This window comes from Nicotiana tabacum, chromosome 5 (assembly GCF_000715075.1).
Source record: "Nicotiana tabacum cultivar K326 chromosome 5, ASM71507v2, whole genome shotgun sequence".
NCBI classification, from domain to species: Eukaryota; Viridiplantae; Streptophyta; class Magnoliopsida; order Solanales; family Solanaceae; genus Nicotiana; species Nicotiana tabacum.
Genome location: NC_134084.1, coordinates 96,742,568 through 96,764,223, shown reverse-complemented (window position 1 = coordinate 96,764,223; position 21,656 = coordinate 96,742,568). Strand labels below are relative to the sequence as shown.

The 21,656-nt window shown below is 37.6% G+C and overlaps 1 protein-coding gene, 1 long non-coding RNA gene and 1 pseudogene across 2 annotated transcripts; 2 read left to right on the top strand and 1 right to left on the bottom strand.

Moving 5' to 3' along the window:
* Positions 1 to 1,044: 1,044 nt before the first annotated feature.
* On the top strand, positions 1,045 to 3,229 carry LOC107760874 (indole-3-acetic acid-amido synthetase GH3.6-like; annotated as a pseudogene).
* An 11,985-nt stretch (positions 3,230 to 15,214) lies between these two features.
* On the top strand, positions 15,215 to 17,790 carry LOC107760875 (indole-3-acetic acid-amido synthetase GH3.6-like). Its single transcript, XM_016578985.2, has 3 exons — positions 15,215 to 15,782; positions 16,002 to 16,924; positions 17,034 to 17,790. The coding sequence occupies exons 1-3, from the start codon at positions 15,337 to 15,339 to the stop codon at positions 17,618 to 17,620; spliced, it is 1,956 nt and encodes a 651-aa protein (XP_016434471.2). The 5' UTR covers positions 15,215 to 15,336; the 3' UTR covers positions 17,621 to 17,790.
* LOC107760876 (uncharacterized) lies at positions 17,124 to 20,707 on the bottom strand. Its single transcript, XR_001642480.2, has 4 exons — positions 19,496 to 20,707; positions 19,350 to 19,415; positions 19,147 to 19,280; positions 17,124 to 17,592 (listed from the first exon to the last, which is right to left on the bottom strand). It is a non-coding gene; the product is annotated as an uncharacterized LOC107760876 (long non-coding RNA).
* Positions 20,708 to 21,656: the final 949 nt, after the last annotated feature.

Below are 21,656 nucleotides of genomic sequence, written 5' to 3'. Positions count from 1 at the left end.
TAATTAAACCAATTGAACAATCAAAAATTTACAGGAAACAACTAATGTGATTTTTTTTTGTAATTTTCATTTGAAGGTGTAACTATATACGATTAAACCTTAAAAGAAATGCAATGAATTAAAGATAAAAAAATATTTTTTTTTTTATGATTGTCATGGTTTTTAGAACATTCCTAATGATGCGATGATGCAAATAATATATTAGTGCGATAAAAATGCAATCAATTAAACAAACAAAAATCAAAATAGTTTAAAAACTATTTTTTTAATATTTTAAGGTATTTTATGTATATGGCAAAAATTACGTGCTCACAATTAGCTGTCGGGGCCAAATTATTTTATAAGCGAAAGAGTAGAGAAGTACTTGTTCCTTCCACAGTTTTTCTTGACATGATTTTTCCCTCAATTTCTTCCATGAGCTATTGACCATGTCATTCTTGGATATCCCGGAAGTAGAATGACTTTTTCTTTTTTTCGTTTTTATTTTTATATTATATATCAGGGACAATTTGCGATTACCTCAACTATTCCATTATGTGCCCTCTACCTTCCACCAGTACAGATACCAATTAACATTTACTGTTTTTTTTTTTTTTGAGCAACCCCTCTTGTCACCAGCACTTCTTCTTACCGATAAGGATCACATGTTAACGTAATAACTATTACTATTAGTCAACAATCATTTTAATAATAAAACTTAATAAATTAATTCAGATTTTAGAATCCAAACTGAGCTGTTCCGTAATGATTAAATGTTATTACAGCTCAAAGATCCAGATCTGAATAGACACAACGTCAACGGATCTATAAGCCATGCTCACAAGTCAGAGTTGTCAAAAGCAATTTATTTACATGGTATGAACGCCAGGTGCTAATCACGTTTTGAAGTTTCAACTAAGTGTACCAAATTAACAAAAGGAGAGAGAGACATGGATATATTTTATTTAGAAACCCAAAACTTCCTTAATATAAAGTCCCACTTGATACAGTACTCAAATATTCATTTTCTTGTACAAATTACTAATATAGTAAGTCTTTATAAGTATGGAAAGAAGCGTAGCTAATGAGGCACCAAAGGCCACAATAACGGCGGAGGAAATCAAGAAGGATATTGATTTCATTGAAGAGGTGACTAGCAACGTAGATGAGGTCCAAAGGAGAGTTCTTGCTGAAATTCTCTCCCAGAATGCCCATGTTGAGTACTTGCAGCGCCATAATCTCAATGGCAGCACTGATAGAGAGACATTCAAGAAAGTCGTACCCGTCATCACATACGAAGATATTCAGCCCGATATCAAACGTATAGCCTATGGCGATAAATCTCCTATCCTCTGCTCCCAACCCATCTCTGAATTATTGTCAAGGTTCTCCTCCTTTCATTTCTTTTTCCCGAATAGAAAATAAAAATTTACATGTATCGATCTCTCATACTTTGGGTTGTACTCATTGAAGTATGTAACCATCTCATCGAATAGCTTATGCTGTTAGAAAAAACACACTTTATTTAGTAGTTAATCATGTCTTCAGCAGTACAAGCAGGTTGCTCTAGCATGTGTGAATACGATGGATCCTCGATTCTTAATAAATTTTTGCTAAAGGGAAAGTTTTGATGCAGTTCTGGCACGTCTGGAGGGGAGAGCAAATTGATACCAACAACAGAGGGAGAGCTTGGGAGGAGATTACAGCTTCACAAACTTCTGATGTCTGTGTTGAGTTAAGTGGCTCCAGATTCCGGAAAGGGCAAAGGAATGTATTTCATGCTCATAAGCCCTGAACAGAAGACCCCAGGAGGATTACTAGCTCGCTTTCTTACAACAAGTTACTACAACAGTCCTCACTTCAACTACAGTCGTCTTCATAACCCCTACTGTAACTACACTAGTCCAACTGCAGCCATTCTCTGCCCAGACTCTTACCAAAGCATGTATTCCCAAATGCTTTGTGGCCTCTGCCAAAACAACCAAGTCTTCCGTATTGGCTCCTTTTTTGCGACCAGCTTCGTTCGTGCCATCCGATTCCTGGAGAAGCACTGGTCTCTACTTTGTAACGATATCCGAACAGGAACCATTAACACCCAAATAACTGATCCTTTAGTGAGAGAGGCAGTGATGGAAGTCCTCAAACCTGACCCAACATTAGCTGATTTCATTGAGGTTGAATGCAACAAAGATTCATGGCAAGGGATCATCACTAGGTTGTGGCCTAATACAAAGTATGTGGATGCTGTTGTGACTGGATCCATGTCACAATATATACCGATACTTGATTATTACACCAACAACCTCCCTCTTATCAGTACTCTGTATGCTTCCTCGGAAAGCCACTTTGGAATCAACTTGAACCCTTTTTGTAAGCCCAGTGAAGTCTCTTACACCCTTATTCCCACCATGTGCTATTTTGAGTTCTTACCGTACCGCGGAAACAGTGGAGTCATTGATTCTATCTCCATGCCCGAGTCACTTAATGAGAAAGAACAACAACAATTGGTTGATTTGGCTGATGTCAAGATTGGCCAGGAGTACGAGCTTGTTGTTACCACATATTCTGGTATTTTCAAATGCCAAACAAAATGCTCTTGGCACATTTTCATTTTCCTATTTATCAGTCAAACATGCGGTCTGCTGATGCTTACCTTTGCTTGAATTTATGCCATTTCAGGACTCTACAGATACAGAGTCGGTGATGTGCTTCGGGTTGCTGGATACATGAACAACGCACCTCAATTCAACTTCCTATGCCGGGAAAATGTAGTCTTGAGAATTGGTGCTGACTTCACTAATGAAGTTGAGCTACAAAATGCAGTGAAAAATGCAGTGGGCAATCTGATGTTATTTGATGCTCAGGTAACCGAGTACACTAGCTATGTCGATATTAGCACCATTCCAAGCCACTATGTCCTATTCTGGGAGCTGAGTGCGGATGACTCTGCCCCAGTTCCGCCTTCAGTCTTTGAAGATTGTTGCCTCACAATTGAAGAATCTCTAAACTACTTCTACCGCGAGGGCCGTGCGTCTAATGAATCCATCGGGCCTCTAGAAATTAGGGTGGTGGAAATTGGAACTTTTGACAAGCTCATGGACTACTGCATGAGCTTAGGTGCTTCCATGAACCAATACAAGACACCCCGTTGTGTGAAATATGCACTGTTGAAGTTTGGCAAAATGCCAAAGTCCCACATTGGTTGGGAGTTAAGTTTGGAGGGGATTTTTCCCCTATAAAAGAAGGCCTAATGTTTAGGATTGAGATACACCTCTCATTTGCCTTCTCATCTGTTTAAGGCATTTGTATCTTCTCTCTTTAGTATTATTTCACTTGTATTTTTGGAGTGGAATAAAATATTGGTTGTGTCCGAGGAGTAGGCAAAATTAGCCGAACCTCGTAAATTCTGGTGTTTCCTTTATTGTTGTTTTATTGTCTTATTTATTATTTGGTGGCTGTCATAATTTTTGGTATAGTAGTTGTGACTTATTCACACTATATACATTTGGCTTCCGCAACAATTGGTATCAGAGCCAAGGTACTGTCTAAGTATGCTCTGTGGTTGCAGCATAGTCTAATCTTCCACATCAGAAAAGATTTATCTTGGTAACTGAGTCAAGGTTCTGTCTGAGTATGCTCTGTAGTTGCAGCTTAGTCTGATCTTCTACATCAGAAAGGAAATAATCTTGATTTGTGTCGTCAGCTATTAAATAATATTTGTGTCAAATATGGGAGACAATAAACAAGAAGAATCTACATCAAGTGTCAACAATACGTCATCATTGGCATCTTCGCTTATGACAAGAATTGTGTCAAATGCGAAATTTGCGGTAGAAATTTTTGACGGGTCCGGACATTTTGGGATGTGGCAAGGCGAGGTTCTAGATGTCTTTTTTCAACAAGGGCTAGATCTGTCCATTGAAGAAAAGAAACCAGATGTTATTGGAGAAGAAGATTGGAGAATTATCAACCGTGTTGCTTGCGGTACCATTCGATCCTACCTTGCTAGAGAGCAGAAATATCCATACACAAAGGAAACTTCTGCAAGTAAATTATGGAAAGCACTGGAGGATAAATTTTTGAAGAAAAACAGTCCAAATAAATTGTACATGAAGAAGAGACTGTTTCACTTCACCTATGTTCCTGGTACCACGATGAATGAACATATCACCAGTTTCAATAAGTTGGTCACAGATTTGCAAAATATGGATACAACTTATGATGATGGTGACTTGGCCTTAATGTTGTTGGCGTCACTTCCTGATGAGTACGAGCACCTTGAAACTACTCTACTCCATGGAAATGACGAAATTTCTCTCAGAGAAGTTTGTTCAGCTTTGTACAGCTATGAACAAAGAAAGCGAGAAAAACAGAAGGGCGGAGAAGGAGAAGCACTGTTTGTGAGGGGTCGTCCTCAAAATCAAACGAGGACAAAGAAGGGAAGATCCAAGTCAAGATCCAGACCCAGCAAAGATGAATGTGCCTTTTGTCGAGAAAAAGGGCACTGGAAGAAAGACTGTCCGAAGTTGAAGAATAAGGCCAAACATAACAATGGAAAGGCTATTATGGATTCAAATGTAGCTGATTGTGATGATTCAGACTTCTCATTAGTTACAACAGAGTCATCAACATCATCAGACATATGGTTGATGGACTCGGCTTGTAGCTATCATATGTGTCCCAACAGGGACTGGTTCGTGGAATTTCAAGAAGGAGAATATGGAGTCATCCACACAGCGGATAACAGCCCTCTTACCTCATATGGCATTGGTTCAATACGATTAAGGAACCATGATGGAATGATCAGAACATTGATAGATGTTCGATATGTACCGGATTTGAAGAAGAATCTCATCTCTGTGGGAGCCCTAGAATCAAAAGGGTTCAAAATCATTGCAGAAAATGGAGTGATGAGAGTATGCTCCGGTGCACTAGTGGTAATGAAGGCTAATCGGAAGAATAATAATATGTACCGCTATCGTGGCAGTACAGTTATTGGGACAGCGACAGTAACATCCAGTGACGACAAAGAGGCAGAAGCAACCAAGCTATGGCACATGCGCTTGGGACATGCTGGAGGAAAATCCTTGAAAACTCTATCAGATCAAGGATTGTTAAAAGGAGTAAAGGCTTGCAACTTGGAGTTTTGTGAGCATTGTGTTAAAGGGAAACAGACAAGGGTTAAATTTGGTACAGCGATCCATAATACTAAAGGCATTTTGGATTATGTACACTCTGATGTTTGGGGTCCTTCCAAAACACCTTCATTGGGTGGGAAGCACTATTTTGTAACCTTTGTTGATGATTTTTCCCGAAGAGTATGGGTGTATACAATGAAGAGCAAAGATGAAGTGTTGGGAATTTTTCTCAAATGGAAGATGATGGTGGAGAATCAGACAGGCAGGAGAATCAAGTGTATTCGCACAGACAATGGAGGTGAATACAAAAAAGATCATTTCAATAAGGTCTGTGAAAATGATGGCATCATCCGACGCTTCACTGTTAGACATACACCACAACAGAATGGAGTGGCAGAACGTATGAACCGGACCTTGCTGGAGAAGGTACGGTGTATGTTGTCCAATGCTGGCTTGGGCAAAGAATTTTGGGCTGAGGCAATTACATATGCATGCCACCTCATTAATCGTCTACCATCTGCTGCTATTGATGGCAAAACACCATTTGAAAAATGGTACGGAAAACCTGCTGTAGATTATAACTCTTTGCACGTGTTTGGCTCAACTGCATATTATCATGTGACGGAGTCAAAATTGGATCCAAGGGCAAAGAAGGCTATTTTTATGGGAATTACTTCTGGAGTCAAAGGATATCGCTTATGGTGTCCTATGACAAAGAAAGTAATGTTCAGCAGAGATGTTACCTTTGATGAATTTGCTATGGTAAATAAGGTAACAGAAGATACCAAACAAAATGAAGGTGCTTCTAAGCAGGTGGAGTTTGAGGGAAAATTTATTTTTCCTACACAAGAAGCAGAGGAGGAAACAAATGAAGATTACCCTCTGGAAGGAGAGCCAGTAGAGGAGATTCCAACTCAGGAATCTCAACAACAACTTGAATCAATAGCAACCAGCAGGCCAAAAAGAACAATAACGAAACCTGTTCGTCTCATAGAGACGGTTGCTTGTGCAACCTCAATTGTAGTTGATGATGTTCCTACTACTTACAAAGACGCTGTCCAAAGTTCAGAAGAAGATAAGTGGAGGATTGCCATGAATGATGAAATACAGTCCCTTCATCAGAATCATACATGGAGATTGGCCAATCTCCCGAAGGGAAAGAAAGCAATTGGGTGCAAATGGGTATTTGCAAAGAAAGAAGGATTTCCTAACCAATTAGATGTTCGCTACAAAGCAAGATTGGTGGCCAAAGGATATGCTCAAAAGGAGGGAATTGATTACAATGAAGTGTTTTCTCCAGTTGTAAAACATTCCTCCATTAGAATTATGTTGGCTTTGGTAGCACAATTGGATTTGGAACTAGTTCAGATGGATGTAAAAACTGCGTTTTTACATGGAAACTTGGAGGAGGAAATCTACATGACTCAGCCAGAAGGATTCAAAGTTGCTGGAAAAGAAAATATGGTGTGCAAACTTGAAAAATCGTTGTACGGATTGAAACAATCTTCTAGACAATGGTACAAGCGATTTGACGAGTTTATGTTGCGGCAAGGGTACAAGAGAAGCAAATACGATCATTGTGTGTATTTGCACAAGCTTAAAGATGGTTCCTTTGTATATCTTCTCCTATATGTTGATGATATGTTGATAGCTTCCAAGAATTTGGAAGAAATTGATAAGTTGAAGATTCAACTGAAGAAGGAGTTCGAGATGAAGGATTTGGGTGAGGCAAAGAAAATTCTTGGCATGGAGATAATTAGAGATAGACGTTCAAAAAAACTCTGTTTATCTCAAAAGGAATATTTGAAGAGAGTACTTCAACGTTTTGGCATAGATGACAAGACTAAGCCAGTTAGTACTCCACTTGCTTCCCATTTTAAGCTAAGTACTACTATGTCGCCAATGGATGAAGCTGAATGAGAGTATATGTCAAAGGTACCATACGCAAATGTTGTTGGTAGCTTGATGTATGCAATGGTTTGCACAAGGCCTGACATTTCACAAGCTGTTGGAGTTATTAGCAGATATATACACAATCCAGGGAAGGAGCATTGACAAGCTGTGAAGTGGATTCTACGGTATATTCATAATACTGTAGATGTCGGGTTAGTTTTTGAGCAGGAAGACAATCAGTCTGTAGTTGGATATTGTGACTCAGATTTTGCGGGTGATATGGACAAACGAAGATCAACTACTGGTTATGTGTTTACTTTTGCAAAGGCACCAGTTAGTTGGAAGTCTACTTTGCAGTCAACAGTTGCTTTGTCTACAACAGAGGCAGAGTACATGGCTATTACAGATGCTGTGAAAGAGGCAATTTGGCTTCAAGGATTGCTAAAGGAGCTTGGTGTTGAACAAAAAGGTATCACAATTTTTTGTGATAGTCAAAGTGCTATTCAATTAGCGAAGAACCAAGTTTATCATGCAAGGACGAAGCACATTGATGTTCGGTATCATTTCGTACGAGAAATCATAGAAGAAGGTGGAGTCACGGTGAAGAAAATTCATACTACAGAGAATCCTGCTGATATGCTGACAAAGGTGGTGACTGCGGTCAAGTTTCAACATTGTTTGGATTTGATCAACATTGTTGAACACTGAAGATTGAAGATGAAGACACAACCAAAATTTGTTATTGAGAGAGAATTGAAAATGTGGAATTTTGCCAAGGTGGAGATTTGTTGAAGTTTGGCAAAATGCCAAAGTCCCACATTGGTTGGGAGTTAAGTTTGGAGGGGATTTTTCCCCTATAAAAGAAGGCCTAATGTTTAGGATTGAGATACACCTCTCATTTGCCTTCTCATCTGTTTAAGGCATTTGTATCTTCTCTCTTTAGTATTATTTCACTTGTATTTTTGGAGTGGAATAAAATATTGGTTGTGTCCGAGGAGTAGGCAAAATTAGCCGAACCTCGTAAATTCTGGTGTTTCCTTTATTGTTGTTTTATTGTCTTATTTATTATTTGGTGGCTGTCATAATTTTTGGTATAGTAGTTGTGACTTATTCACACTATATACATTTGGCTTTCGCATCAATAACAATTGGCTTTGAGCTATCGAACTCTAGGATCGTGTCCAACTACTTCAGTCCCATGTGTCCAAAATGGGTTCCTGGCTGCAAGAAATGGCACAACATGAATTGAATGTCAACTTTCCAATTTCTCTGCTTGTAGCTTCATTCACTATCCAGAAAAAAAAAAAAAGACAACCATTTGTGAATCCTAACTATGTTAGTCTTTCACGAACACGGTATGGATTTGTATTTGTCAAAAAATAAATTATGGCACTTTTTATCTCTGCAATGGTTTTATTGTGTTGAGTAGTTTAGTGCAAAGACATATGAGGAGAAGCAGTGAAAAAGAGAGATTTGGTAGACACTTTTAGTACCCATATTTTATCCAATCTAAAGAAATCACTCACCCAACCCGTGGTAATATTCTGCCAAAAAAAAAGGCGTGTAATGTTGGATGGGGTTGGACGGGTGATGAGGGAAAAATCCAATTTTGCCTGACATTTTCCTGAATTCTCACGGCATAAGTTTACTAGTCTGGAAATTGAGAAACTACCGAGTAGTAGTACAAAACTACAACCCCTCTATTAACAGTAATTTTTTTAGAGAAAACTACTGCAGAAGTGTTAAAGACTGGATTAGCAAACAATTACAAGCTCTGAAAGGAAATATTCCTGATTACTAGGGAAATATAGCAGAAAGACTTTAAAATATAGAACTATATTTTTTCCTCTTTTCCTTTACAAAAAAAATTGTAAGCATTCCAATGTATGTTTCACATAACACTGCAAATGAAAAGAAGATAGAGAGATTGCTATAATGACCTATCTTTAGCTTGCAGCTCAGAGAGAAGCAATTCCTGCAAATCTGCCTTCCGAGTGTTGGACACCATATATATTTAGTTGTGTTGAATATGCCAAACTATCCTACATCGGTGACGACTTAATTTGGGGGAGAATTTCACCCTATAAAAGAAGGCCTAATATTTAGGATTTAAACACACCTCTCATTTGTCTTCTTATCTTCTTAAGGAATTAGTATCTTCTCTCTTTAGTATTATTTCACTTGTATTTTGGAGTGGAATAAAATATTGGTTGTGTCCGAGGAAGTAGGCTAAATTGGCCGAACCTCATAAATTCTGGTGTTCCTTTTATTGTTGCTTTATTGTCTTATTTATTATTTGGCGGCTGTCATAATTTTTGAGTAGTTGTGACTCATTTACACTATATATATACATTTGGCTTCCGCAACAATTGGTATCAGAGCCAAGGTACTGTTTAAGTATACTCTGTGGTTGCAGCATAGTCTGATCTTCCACATCAGAAAAGATTTATTTTGGTAACTGAGTCAAGGTTCTGTCTGAGTATGCTCTATGGTTGCAGCTTAGTCTAATCTTCCACACCAGAAAGGAAATAATCTTGATTTGTGACGTCAACTATTAAATAATATTTGTGTAAAGATGGGAGACAAAAAACAAGAAGAATCTACATCAAGTGTCAACAATACGTCATCATTGGCATTTTTGTTTATGACAAGAATTGTGTCAAATGCGAAATTTGCGGTAGAAATTTTTGACGGGTCAGGACATTTTGGGATGTGCCAAGGCGAGGTTCTAGATGTCCTTTTTCAACAAGGGCTAGATCTTGTCATTGAAGAAAAAAAACCAGATGTTATTGGAGAAGAAGATTGGAGAATTATCAACCGTGTTGCTTGCGGTACCATTCGATCCTACCTTGCTAGAGAGCAGAAATATCTATACACAAAGAAAACTTCTGCAAGTTAATTATGGAAAGCACTAGAGGATAAATTTTTGAAGAAAAACAGTCAAAATAAATTGTACATGAAGAAGAGACTGTTTTGCTTCACCTATGTTCATGGTATCACGATGAATGAACATTTCACCAGTTTCAATAAGTTGGTCACAGATTTGCAAAATATGTATGCAACTTTTGATGATGGTGACTTGGCCTTGATGTTGTTGGGGTCACTTCCTGATGAGTACGAGCACCTTGAAACTACTCTACTCCATGGAAATGACGAAATTTCTCTCAGAGAATATTGTTCGGCTTTGTACAGCTATGAACAAAGAAAGGGAGAAAAACAAAAGGGCGGAGAAGGAGAAGCACTGGTTGTAAGGGGTCGTCCTCAAAATCAAACGAGGACAAGGAAGGGAAGATCCAAGTCAAGATCTAGACCCAACAAAGATGAATGTGCCTTTTGTCGAGAAGAGGGGCATTGGAAGAAAGACTATCCGAAGTTGAAGAAGAAAGCCAAACATAACAATGGAAAGGCCATTATGGATTCAAATGTAGCTGATTGTGATGATTCAGACTTCTCATTAGTTACAACAGAGTTATCAACATCATCAGACATATGGTTGATGGACTCAGCTTGTAGCTATCATATGTGTCCCAATAGGAACTGGTTCGTGGATTTTCAAGAAGGAGAATATGGAGTCATCCACACAGTGGATAACAGCCCTCTTACCTCATATGGCATTGGTTCAATACGATTAAGGAACCATGATGGAATGATCAGAACATTAACAGATGTTCGATATATACCGGATTTGAAGAAGAATCTCATCTCTGTGGGAGCCCTAGAATCAAAAGGGTTTAAAATCATTGCAGAAAATGGAGTGATGAGAGTATGCTCCAGTGCACTAGTGGTAATGAAGGCTAATCGGAAGAATAATAATATGTACGGCTATCGTGGCAGTACAGTTACTGGGGCAGCGACAGTGACATCCAGTGACGACAAAGAGGCAGAAACAACTAGGCTATGACACATGCGCTTAGGACATGCTGGAGGAAAATCCTTGAAAACTCTATTAGATCAAGGATTGTTAAAAGGAGTAAAGGCTTGCAACTTGGAGTTTTGTGAACATTGTGTCAAAGGGAAACAGACAAGGGTTAAATTTGGTACAACGATCCATAATACTAAAGGCATTTTGGATTATGTACACTCTGATGTTTGGGGTCCTTCCAAAATACCTTCATTGGGTAGGAAGCACTATTTTGTAACTTTTTTTGATGATTTTTCCCGAAGAGTGTGGGTGTATACAATGAAGAGCAAATATGAAATGTTGGGAATTTTTCTCAAATGGAAGACGGTGGTGGAGAATCAAACAGGCAGGAGGATCAAGTGTATTCGCACAGATAATGGAGATTAATACAAAAATGATCATTTCAATAAGGTTTGTGAAAATGATGGCATCGTCCGACACTCCACTGTCAAACATACACCACAACAACATGGAATGGCATAACGTATAAACCGGACCTTGCTGGAGAAGGTACTGTGTATGTTGTCAAATGTTAGCTTGGGCAAAAAAATTTGGGCTGATGCAATTACATATGCATGCTACCTTATTAATCGTCTACCATCTGCTGCTATTGACGACAAGACACCATTTGAAAAATGGTATGGAAAGCCTGCTGTAGATTGTGACTCTTTGCACGTATTTGGCTTAACTCCATATTATCATGTGATAGAGTCAAAATTGGATCCAAGGGCAAAGAAGGCTAATTTTATGGGGATTACTTCTGGAGTCAAAGGATACCGCTTATGGTGACAAAAAAGGTAATATTCAGCAGGGATGTTACCTTTAATGAATCTGCTATGGTAAATAAGGTACCAAACAAAATGAGGGTGCTTCTAAGTATGTGGAAAAATTTATTTTTCCTACACAAGAAGCAGAGGAGGAAACAAATGAAGATTATCCTCTAGAAGAAGAGCCAGTAGAGAGGGAGATTCCAATGCAGGAACTTCAACAACAACTTGAATCAATAGCAACTAGCAGGGCAAAAAGGACAATAACAAAACATGTTCGTCTTATAGAGACAGTTGCTTGTGCCGCCTCAATTGTAGCTTATAATGTTCCTACCACTTATAAAGACGCAGTCCAAAGTTCAGAAGAAGATAAGTGGAGGATTGCCATGAATGATGAAATACAGTCCCTTCATCAAAATCATACATGGAGATTGGCCAATCTCCCGAAGGGAAAGAAAGCAATTGGGTACAAATGGGTATTTGCAAAGAAAGAAGGATTTCCTAACCAAGAAGATGTTCGCTACAAAGCAAGATTGGTGGCCAAAGGATATGCTCAAAAGGAGGGAATTGATTACAATGAAGTATTTTTTCCAGTTGTAAAACAGTCCTTCATTAGAATTATGTTGGCTTTGCTAGCATAGTTGGATTTGGAACTAGTTCAGATGGATGTAAAAACTGCGTTTTTACATGGAAACTTGGAGGAGGAAATCTACATGACTCAGCCAGAAGGATTCAAAGTTGATGGAAAGAAAAATATGGTGTGCAAACTTGAAAAGTCATTGTATGGATTGAAACAATCTTCTAGACAATGGTACAAACGATTTGACAAGTTTATGTTGCGGCAAGGGTACAAGAGAAGCAAACACGATCATTGTGTGTATTTGCGCAAGCTTGAAGATGGTTCCTTTGTATATCATCTCCTATATGTTGATGATATGTTGATAGCTTCAAAGAATTCGGAAGAAATTGATAAGTTGAAGATTCAACTAAAGAAAGGAAGGATCTGGGTAAGGCAAAGAAAATTCTTGGCATGGAGATAATAAGAGATAGACGTTCAAAGAAACTCTGTTTATCTCAAAAGGAATATTTGAAGAGAGTACTACAATGTTTTGGCATAGATGAGAAGACTAAGCCAGTTAGTACTCTACTTGCTCCTCATTTTAAGCTAAGTACTACTATGTCGCCAAAAGATGAAGCTGAACAGGAGTATATGTCAAGGGTACCGTACGCAATATTGTTGGTAGCTTGATGTATGCAATGGTCTGTACGAGACCTGACATTTCACAAGCTATTGGAGTTGTTAGCAGATATATGCATAATCCAGGAAAGGAGCATTGGCAAGCTGTGAAGTGGATTCTACGGTATATTCATAATACTGTAGATGTTGGGTTAGTTTTTGAGAAGGAAGGCAATCAATATGTAGTTGGATATTGTGACTCAGATTTTGCGGGTGATCTGGACAAACGAAGATCAACTACTGGTTATATGTTTAATTTTGCAAAGGCACCAGTTAGTTGGAAGTCTACTTTGCAGTCAACAGTTGATTTATCTACAACAGAGGCAGAGTACATGGCTATTACAGAGGCTGTGAAGGAGGCAATTTGCCTTCAGGGGTTGCTAAAAGAGCTTGGCATTGGACAAAAAAGTATCACAAGCTTGGCATTGGACAAAAAAGTATCACAATTTTTTGTGATAGTCAAAGTGCTATTCAATTAGCGAAGAACCAAGTTTATCATGCAAGGACGAAACACATTGATGTTCGGTATCATTTCGTACGAGAAATCATAGAAGAAGGTGGAGTCACGGTGAAGAAAATTCATACTACGGAGAATCCTGCTGATATGCTGAAAAAAGTGGTGACTGCGGTCAAGTTTCAACATTGTTTGGATTTGATCAACATTGTTGAACACTGAAGATTGAAGATGAAGACACAACCATAATTTGTTACCGAGAGAAAATTGAAGATGTGGAATTTTGCCAAGGTGGAGATTTGTTGAATATGGCAAACTATCCCACATCGGTGGGGGACTTAATTTGGGCGAGAATTTCACCCTACAAAAGAAGGCCTAATGTTTATGATTTAAACACACCTCTTATTTGTCTTCTTATCTTCTTAAGGCATTTGTATCTTCTCTCTTTAGTATTATTTCACTTGTATTTTGGAGTGGAATAAAATATTGGTTGTATCCGAGGAAGTAGGCTAAATTGGCCGAACCTCGTAAATTTTGGTGTTCCTTTTATTGTTGCTTTATTGTCTTATTTATTATTTGGTGGCTGTCATAATTTTCGGTATAGTAGTTGTGACTCATTCACATATATACATTTGGCTTCCGTAACAAGTTGATGATTTGCCATCGCCCTGAGTTGAACCAGTCATATTATAGATATATTCAATACAAGGTGATGGTCTAATAGATCACAAGGGAGAAACATCAGCATTAGAATCATCATAGGAGCTGGAGCCGTTAATGACCGGAGGCTCGTGACTTGTTCTGCCATGTGATTTTACCAACCTATTCTGAACATTTTTCTGATCTTTATTCTCTTGGATGACTGGTCCACTGAATTTACTCCTCATTCTCAAGCGGGACTGAGAAGTTGCACTAATATCTGCAAAACCAGCAGCTCTTTTGGCTCCAGCCAGTTGAGTTTTCTTGATGGTATTGTCCCCATAACCATCACCTGATCTCCTCTTTAGCTTCTGTCATTCCTTTTAGAATTCAACAGATGTGACAGTGATTCCTCTATAGCACAATTAGTTTTAGTAGGCAAAACTTCCTGTCCCTTTATTCGACATGGAGATTTTATTCTTTGAATTTCTTGTCGTGAAGCATGTCTGTCCTCCAGAGTTATTCCTGCTGGCTGTCAAAGAACATTTTCACCTTTTTGATTGAAAGGTCTCAAATAAGCAAACATAGGCATCATCTTAAAGCAGTTTATTCATGCGTGGAATTTAATTGAGAACTAAAACATTCATAATATTTGCAATTTATTATCCTGAACTCCTAAGTTTAGGAGAAAATTGATAGTATAAGAATTTAAAATCCTTTGTTCGAAATAGCAAGAAGAGATTGGACAATGAGCGAGAACTGAACTGGGATTGTAAGATTCTTTAAGTTCTATTATTTTAAAAGAAAGTTAAGAATTGTAAGATTGTTTACGTTCTAGTTTAAAAGAAGAACCCTGTGCCTTGAGGCAAAACCTGCTTAGACGCCAAAACAAATAAACGAACGAAACTTTTCTGCCCCATTTTTTGTCACTTGAACTTGAGATGCCAAGACTGAATTATTGGCCTGGATAGTGAAACCATACTTGAATTCTACAGTCCTGATGTCCTTTGAGTTGTGATTCTCTTTGCTTCTGTTTTGTTAAGACACGTGTTAGCAACATGTTATGTGGTAGGTAAAACGTTAATACAGACAAGGATCACATGTTAACATAATAACTATTATTAGTCAACAATCATTTTAATAATAAAACTTAACAAATTAATTCAGATATCAGAATCCAAACTGAGCTGCTCTGTAACTGATTAAATGTTATGGCATCTCAAAGCAATTTCTTTATAGTAAGTAGTACTGTCCATGGTATGAAGTCGAGGTGCTAAGCACGTGAAGTTTCAACTACCTATACCAAATTGACAAAAGGAGAGAGACACATGGATATATTTTATTTAGAACTAGTTCTGGAAAAACCCCAAAATATCTTTTATGTACTCAAATCTTCATTTTCTTCATCTTGTATATACAAATTACTCTATATTACTTTACAAGTCTTCTTAAGTATGGAAAGAAGCGTAGCTAATGAGGCATCAAAGGCCACAATAATGGCGGAGGACTACAAGAAGGATCTTGAGTTCATTGAAGAGGTGACTAGCAATGTTGATGATGTCCAGAGGAGAGTTCTTGCTGAAATCATCTCCCAGAATGTGCATGTTGAGTACTTGCAGCGTCATAATCTCAATGGCAGCACTGATAGAGACACATTCAAGAAAGTCGTACCTGTCATCACTTACGAAGATATCCAGCTTGATATCAAACGCATAGCCTATGGTGATAAATCTCCTATCCTCTGCTCCCAACCCATCTCTGAATTATTGTCAAGGTTCTCCTCCTTTTTTTTCTTTTTCCAAAATAGAAAGTGAAAATTTATCTGTATCGATCTCTCACATTTTGGGTTGTACATATTGAAGTATGTGAAAATCTCATCGAAAAGCTTAAGTTAGGAAAAACACACTTCTATTTAGTATAGTTAATTATGTCTTCAACAGTACATGCATGTTGCTCTTAATTATTTTTTGCTAAAGGGAAAGTTTTGATGCAGTTCTGGCACGTCTGGAGGGGAGAGCAAATTGATACCATCAACAGAGGCAGCGCTTGGGAGGAGATTACAGCTTCTCAAACTTCTGATGTCTGTGATGAGCCAAGTGGCTCCAGATTTTGGAAAGGGTAAAGGAATGTATTTCATGTTCATAAGTTCTGAACAGAAGACCCCAGGAGGATTACTAGCTCGGTTTTTTACTACTAGTTTTTACAAGAGTCCTTATATCAACTGCGGATACCCCTGCAGGAAATTCACTAGTCCAACGGCAACCATTCTCTCCCAAGACTCTTACCAAAGTATGTACTCTCAAATGCTCTGTGGCCTCTGCCAAAACCAAGAAGTCCTCCGTGTTGGCTCACTTTTTGCAACCGGCTTCATTCGTGGCATCCGTTTCTTGGAGAAGCATTGGTCTCTACTTTGTAACGATATCCGAAACGGAACCATTAACACTCAAATTACAGATCCTTCAGTGAGAGAAGCAGTGATGGAAATCCTCAAACCTGACCCAAAATTAGCTGATTTCATTGAGGCTGAATGCAGCAAAGACTCATGGCAAGGAATCATCACTAGGTTGTGGCCTAATACCAAGTATGTGGATGCTATTTTGACTGGATCCATGTCACAATATATACCGATACTTGATTATTACAGCAATAGCCTCCCTCTTATCAGTACTTTGTATGGTTCCTCAGAATGCCACTTTGGAATCAACTTGAACCCTTTCTGTAAGCCCAGTGAAGTCTCTTACACCCTTATCCCCACCATGTGCTATTTTGAGTTCTTACCATATCACGGAAATAGTGGAGTCACTGATTCTATCTCCATGCCCAAGTCGCTTAATGAGAAAGAACAACAACAATTGGTTGATTTGGCCGATGTCGAGATTGGTCAGGAGTACGAGCTTGTTGTTACCACATATTCTGGTATTTTCAAATGCTAAATAAAAATCTCTTGGCACATTTTTTCCCCCATTTATAAGTTAAACATGCAATCTGCTGATGCTTAGCTTTGCTTGAATTTATGCCATTTCAGGACTCTACAGATATAGAGTCGGTGATGTGCTTCGGGTTGCTGGATACAAGAACAATGCGCCTCGATTCAACTTCCTATGCCGGGAAAATGTAATCTTGAGCATTGGTGCTGACTTTACTAATGAAGTTGAGCTACAAAATGCAGTGAAAAATGCAGTGGGTAATCTGATGCCATTTGATTCTCAGGTAACCGAGTACACCAGTTATGTCGATATTACCACCATTCCAAGCCATTATGTCTTATTCTGGGAGCTGAGTGCGAATGACTCTACCCCAGTTCCTCCGTCAGTCTTCGAAGATTGTTGCCTCACAATTGAAGAATCTCTAAACTACTTCTACCGCGAGGGCCGTGCGTCTAATGAATCCATCGGGCCTCTAGAAATTAGGGTGGTGGAAAATGAAACTTTTGACAAGCTCATGGACTACTGCAGTAGCTTAGGTGCTTCCATGAACCAATACAAGACGCCCCGTTGTGTGAAATATGCACCCCTCATTGAGATGTTGAATTCAAGGGTCGTATCCAACTACTTCAGTCCCACGTGTCCAAAATGGGTTCCTGGCTACAAGAAATGGAACAACACCAATTAAATGTCAAGCTTCCAATTTCTCTGCTTGTAGCTTCATTCACAATGCAGAAAGAAAACAACCATTTGTGGATTGCTTTAGTGAATAATCATCCTAGCTATGTTAGCCTTTCATGAACATGTTATGGATTTGTATTTGTCACAAATAAAATATGGCACTTTTTATTTCTGTAATGATTTTATTGTGTTGAGTAGTTTAGTGCAGAGAAATATGAGGAGAAGCATTAAAAAAGAGAGATTTGGTAGACACTTTTAGTACCCATATTTTATCCGATCTTAAAAAATCACTCACCCTAACCGCGTAATGTTCAGCCAAAAAAAAAAAAGGCACGTAATGTTGGGTGGATTGGAGGGGTGCTGAGGGAAAAATCCAATTTTGCCTAAGATTTTGCTGCAGCCTCAGGGCATAAGTTTACAAGCCTGGCAAGTGAGAAACAACCCTGTACCATGTAGTAGTACAAAACTACAACCCCTCTATTAACAGTAATTTTTTAGAGAAAACTACTGCAGAAGTGTTAAAGACCGTAAGATTCTTTAAGTTCAATACTAAAAGAAAGCTAGGAATTTTTTTTCACAAGGAGAAAGCTAGGAATTGTAAGATTGTTTAAGTTTAGTTTAAAAAAGAAAGGGCTGGTCTCTGAATATCATCTTGGCTTTTAAACCTCTATTGTTAAATCCACCTAGGAATCAGACATGGTTAAAGGACTATATCTTCAAGCTAAGTTGATTTAGCATGTTGGCGGTTCCACTTGTCTTTTCTATTGCATTTCTGAAGTCTGCTATATCAGTAAACATCCCGCCATCTAAAAATTTAAAATTGAACAAGGGAGACAGCTAATCAACGTACTGTTTTTTAATGATTTCTCACTTGAACTTGAGATGCCAAGACTGAATTATTGGCCTGGATAGTGAAACTATCCTTGAATTTTACAGTCTTCATATCCTCTGAAATATGAAAGTCTATCGCTTCCAATTTGTTAGGTCATTCTTTAGGCAGGTTTGAACTTCCAACACCAGGTTTGGCTATAGGTTGACATATTGAAAACATTATATGCAATTGTAATGAGCATAAGCTCAATATGTAGGTAGCCATCAGGTTTTTTCCACCTAACATAAGCCATCCAATGTTGGCTATTCCACTAGCACTATGGATACAAGTACACACCAAATATTTAGTAGAGGATGTACTGATTAAGGAAACTGACTTAAGTGAACAATAGATAACAACATGCATGTGATAATTTCAAAAAGCAAACCTGCTCATTCTCATCCTTTAAGGCCCTTAGCACACTATCCAGGTTATCAATCTTTTTATTTAATGCAGCAAAGAACAACAACAACAACAACCCAGTATAATCCCACTTAGTGGGGTCTGAGGAGGGTAGTGTGTACGCAGACCTTACCCCTACCCTGGGGTAGAGAGGCTGTTTCCAAATAGACCCCTGACATCCTTCCCTCCAAAAACTTCCCACCTTGTTCTTGGGGAGACTCGAACTCACAACCTCTTGGTTGGAAGTGGAGGTTGCTTACCTAATGCAGCAAAGAACATATCAGACAATTTCTCATCGGTACAGGCCAATTGGCTCTGGAGCATCAGTATATCATCAGTATCTTCAGAACTTGCTGACAAGATATCTCATTTAAAGCATCTTGCTCGATCACGCCTGTGAATTAAAATAGATGAGATATGTCAAACAAAAAGAACAATAAAAGAGCTATACATGTGAACTTACCAAGCCGTGCATTGAAATACAAGTTATACTGCCAAGTGCTTGCTGTATAATTGCTTTCATCTGTAACTAAATAAGTCAGGACAGTCAGCACTTTTTTCTACCAAAAAATCATGAAGAAACCCAATTAGAGTGTAAGATTATGAAACCTTGATTTTCAAGTGGACCCAAATAGACGAATCCATATCAAAAGAAAGTTCACCCTGATGTATCAACAAAAACAAAAATGATTACATTCCCCGGTTTAAGAAAGTACAAATAAAACAGTATGCATCCCAAAAATGTGTACATACACGCCAGTAAATAGGGTACTACAGGTGTTTTATTGTTAGAAATATCGGATTTTGAAGATTCCCACACTGAGTACCACATTACCAGCTTGTTTTATCCCATGGAGTCGTATAATTAAATTCATAAATCTATCAAAGCAGAATATTTCCAATATTTAGCTTATACATTTTATAGCCTTTGTGTATTAGAGAGAGAATAATATATGCACTTAAATTTAGTTGACTTGCAACTTCTACTCTTAATTTATTCCACTGAACTTACTGAGAAAATGACATCTGCCCTTAATTCTATTGAAGTGTGACTTCTTGTTGTCTCAATTGAAATATGAGATGCCTAAATTAATTATGGCGTTGTATCTAATTTCAATCTCCAAAACCTCATTAAGAAACTAGAAACAGGTTCTCTTTTCTGGTGTAAATTACCTACAACTATCAGGGAAATTACATCGGGAGTTAGAGTTCTAACTATAATAGCCACAGGATTAATGATACAAAACTACAACCCAGGATCTCAACTGAAATATGAGATCAGAATCAACAGTACTCTTACACATGATTATGTACATACACAAGCAAACATTTGAATAGATAAATATTAATCAATAAATTCTTATGCTTTTCAAGGATGGAAAGCATTAGTCGATGAAAATTCAAACGCAAGAATGTCATCTCTTTGTCTTGTTCTATAGAACAAGTTAGAAGGTTGTTAAGAATACAGTGAACTTGAGTAGTTAATGCACAATAAGGTAACAGAAAAAGAATTTAGAAACTTTAGCTTCCAAAGAAAGCTCAATGAATCAAAAGAGCTCTTGAAATTCCTCTTTTTTCATGAAGCAGATAAAGAAAGGAATCTAGGGTTTTTGCTCGTAGCAGGAGGGAATGGTGACTGAGTCGGTTGTGAGGAAGAAGAATTTTGCAAATGTAGTAGTAGTAGCTAACTAATAGCCGTTTAGCCAAGCTCCAAATATCATCTAATTTTGGCAAGTGCTTTTTTTAGAAAGTGTTTTTCTTGAAAGTATTTTTGGTGAGAAATAGTTTTTGTTTGGTTAATTAGATTGAAAAGCATTTTTGAGCAGCAATTAATATTTGACCAAGCTTTAAAAAATTGGTTCTAAATGTATTTTTCTCAAAATATTTTTTTCTGCTTCTTCAAAACTATTTCTGCTTCTCCTCAAAATCATTTTTTTTTCCTTCCAAAAACTTGACCAAACACATAAATTTTTGGCCAAAAATGCTTTTGGCAAAAAAAAGAAAAACACTTTTGGCTAAAAAAAAGTTGTGACAAACAGGTTATAAAGCAAGAAATGGAGATTTCAGTTGCAGAGATGAGGGAGTAATTCGAATTGAAGAGTCGATTTATGTAGAAAAGAATATACTTATCCTAAGTGGAAAGTAGTATCCGGTCTGCTCTTGGCGGAATATCTTTGACTTGTCTTGGTAAAATATTCCCATTGTTTTTACTTGAATATTATAGTTTTTCAATATTTAAAGTTTGAAATTTTTATTTGGTGGTAGAAAGTAGAAGCTAATGATCGATTATTATTAAAATTATTAAAATGTTAATAATGTGTGCTTAATTTTTGAGTTCAAATACTTAACGAGATATGGATGGTCCTCAAACTAATTCAGCACCTAAAAAACAAAAGAAAAGTCTCTTAATATGGTATTGGTCATAAGAAGGATGTCGAATCCGCTTCAAAGGTAATTTTTTATTTTATTTTTATCTATTCAAAGTTTTATGTATGTTAGCATTTACTTTTTAAGAGCTAGTTCCTCTAATAGATATGTATGTTTAACTTATTGGACAATAAAAGATATATATGATAAATTTGTTTGGATATCATGGGATATACTTATGCATGTTTCTTTTTAAATGTAGCATAATACAAATGGTAAGTTAAAACTTGGTATTCATTTTCAATTCTAACAATTTTAATGAATTGGAAAGAATATTATCAGCAACACAAGTTGTGCTTTTTAAAGTAAGTTATTTTGGGTATTTGCTGGAATTGCATAAAAT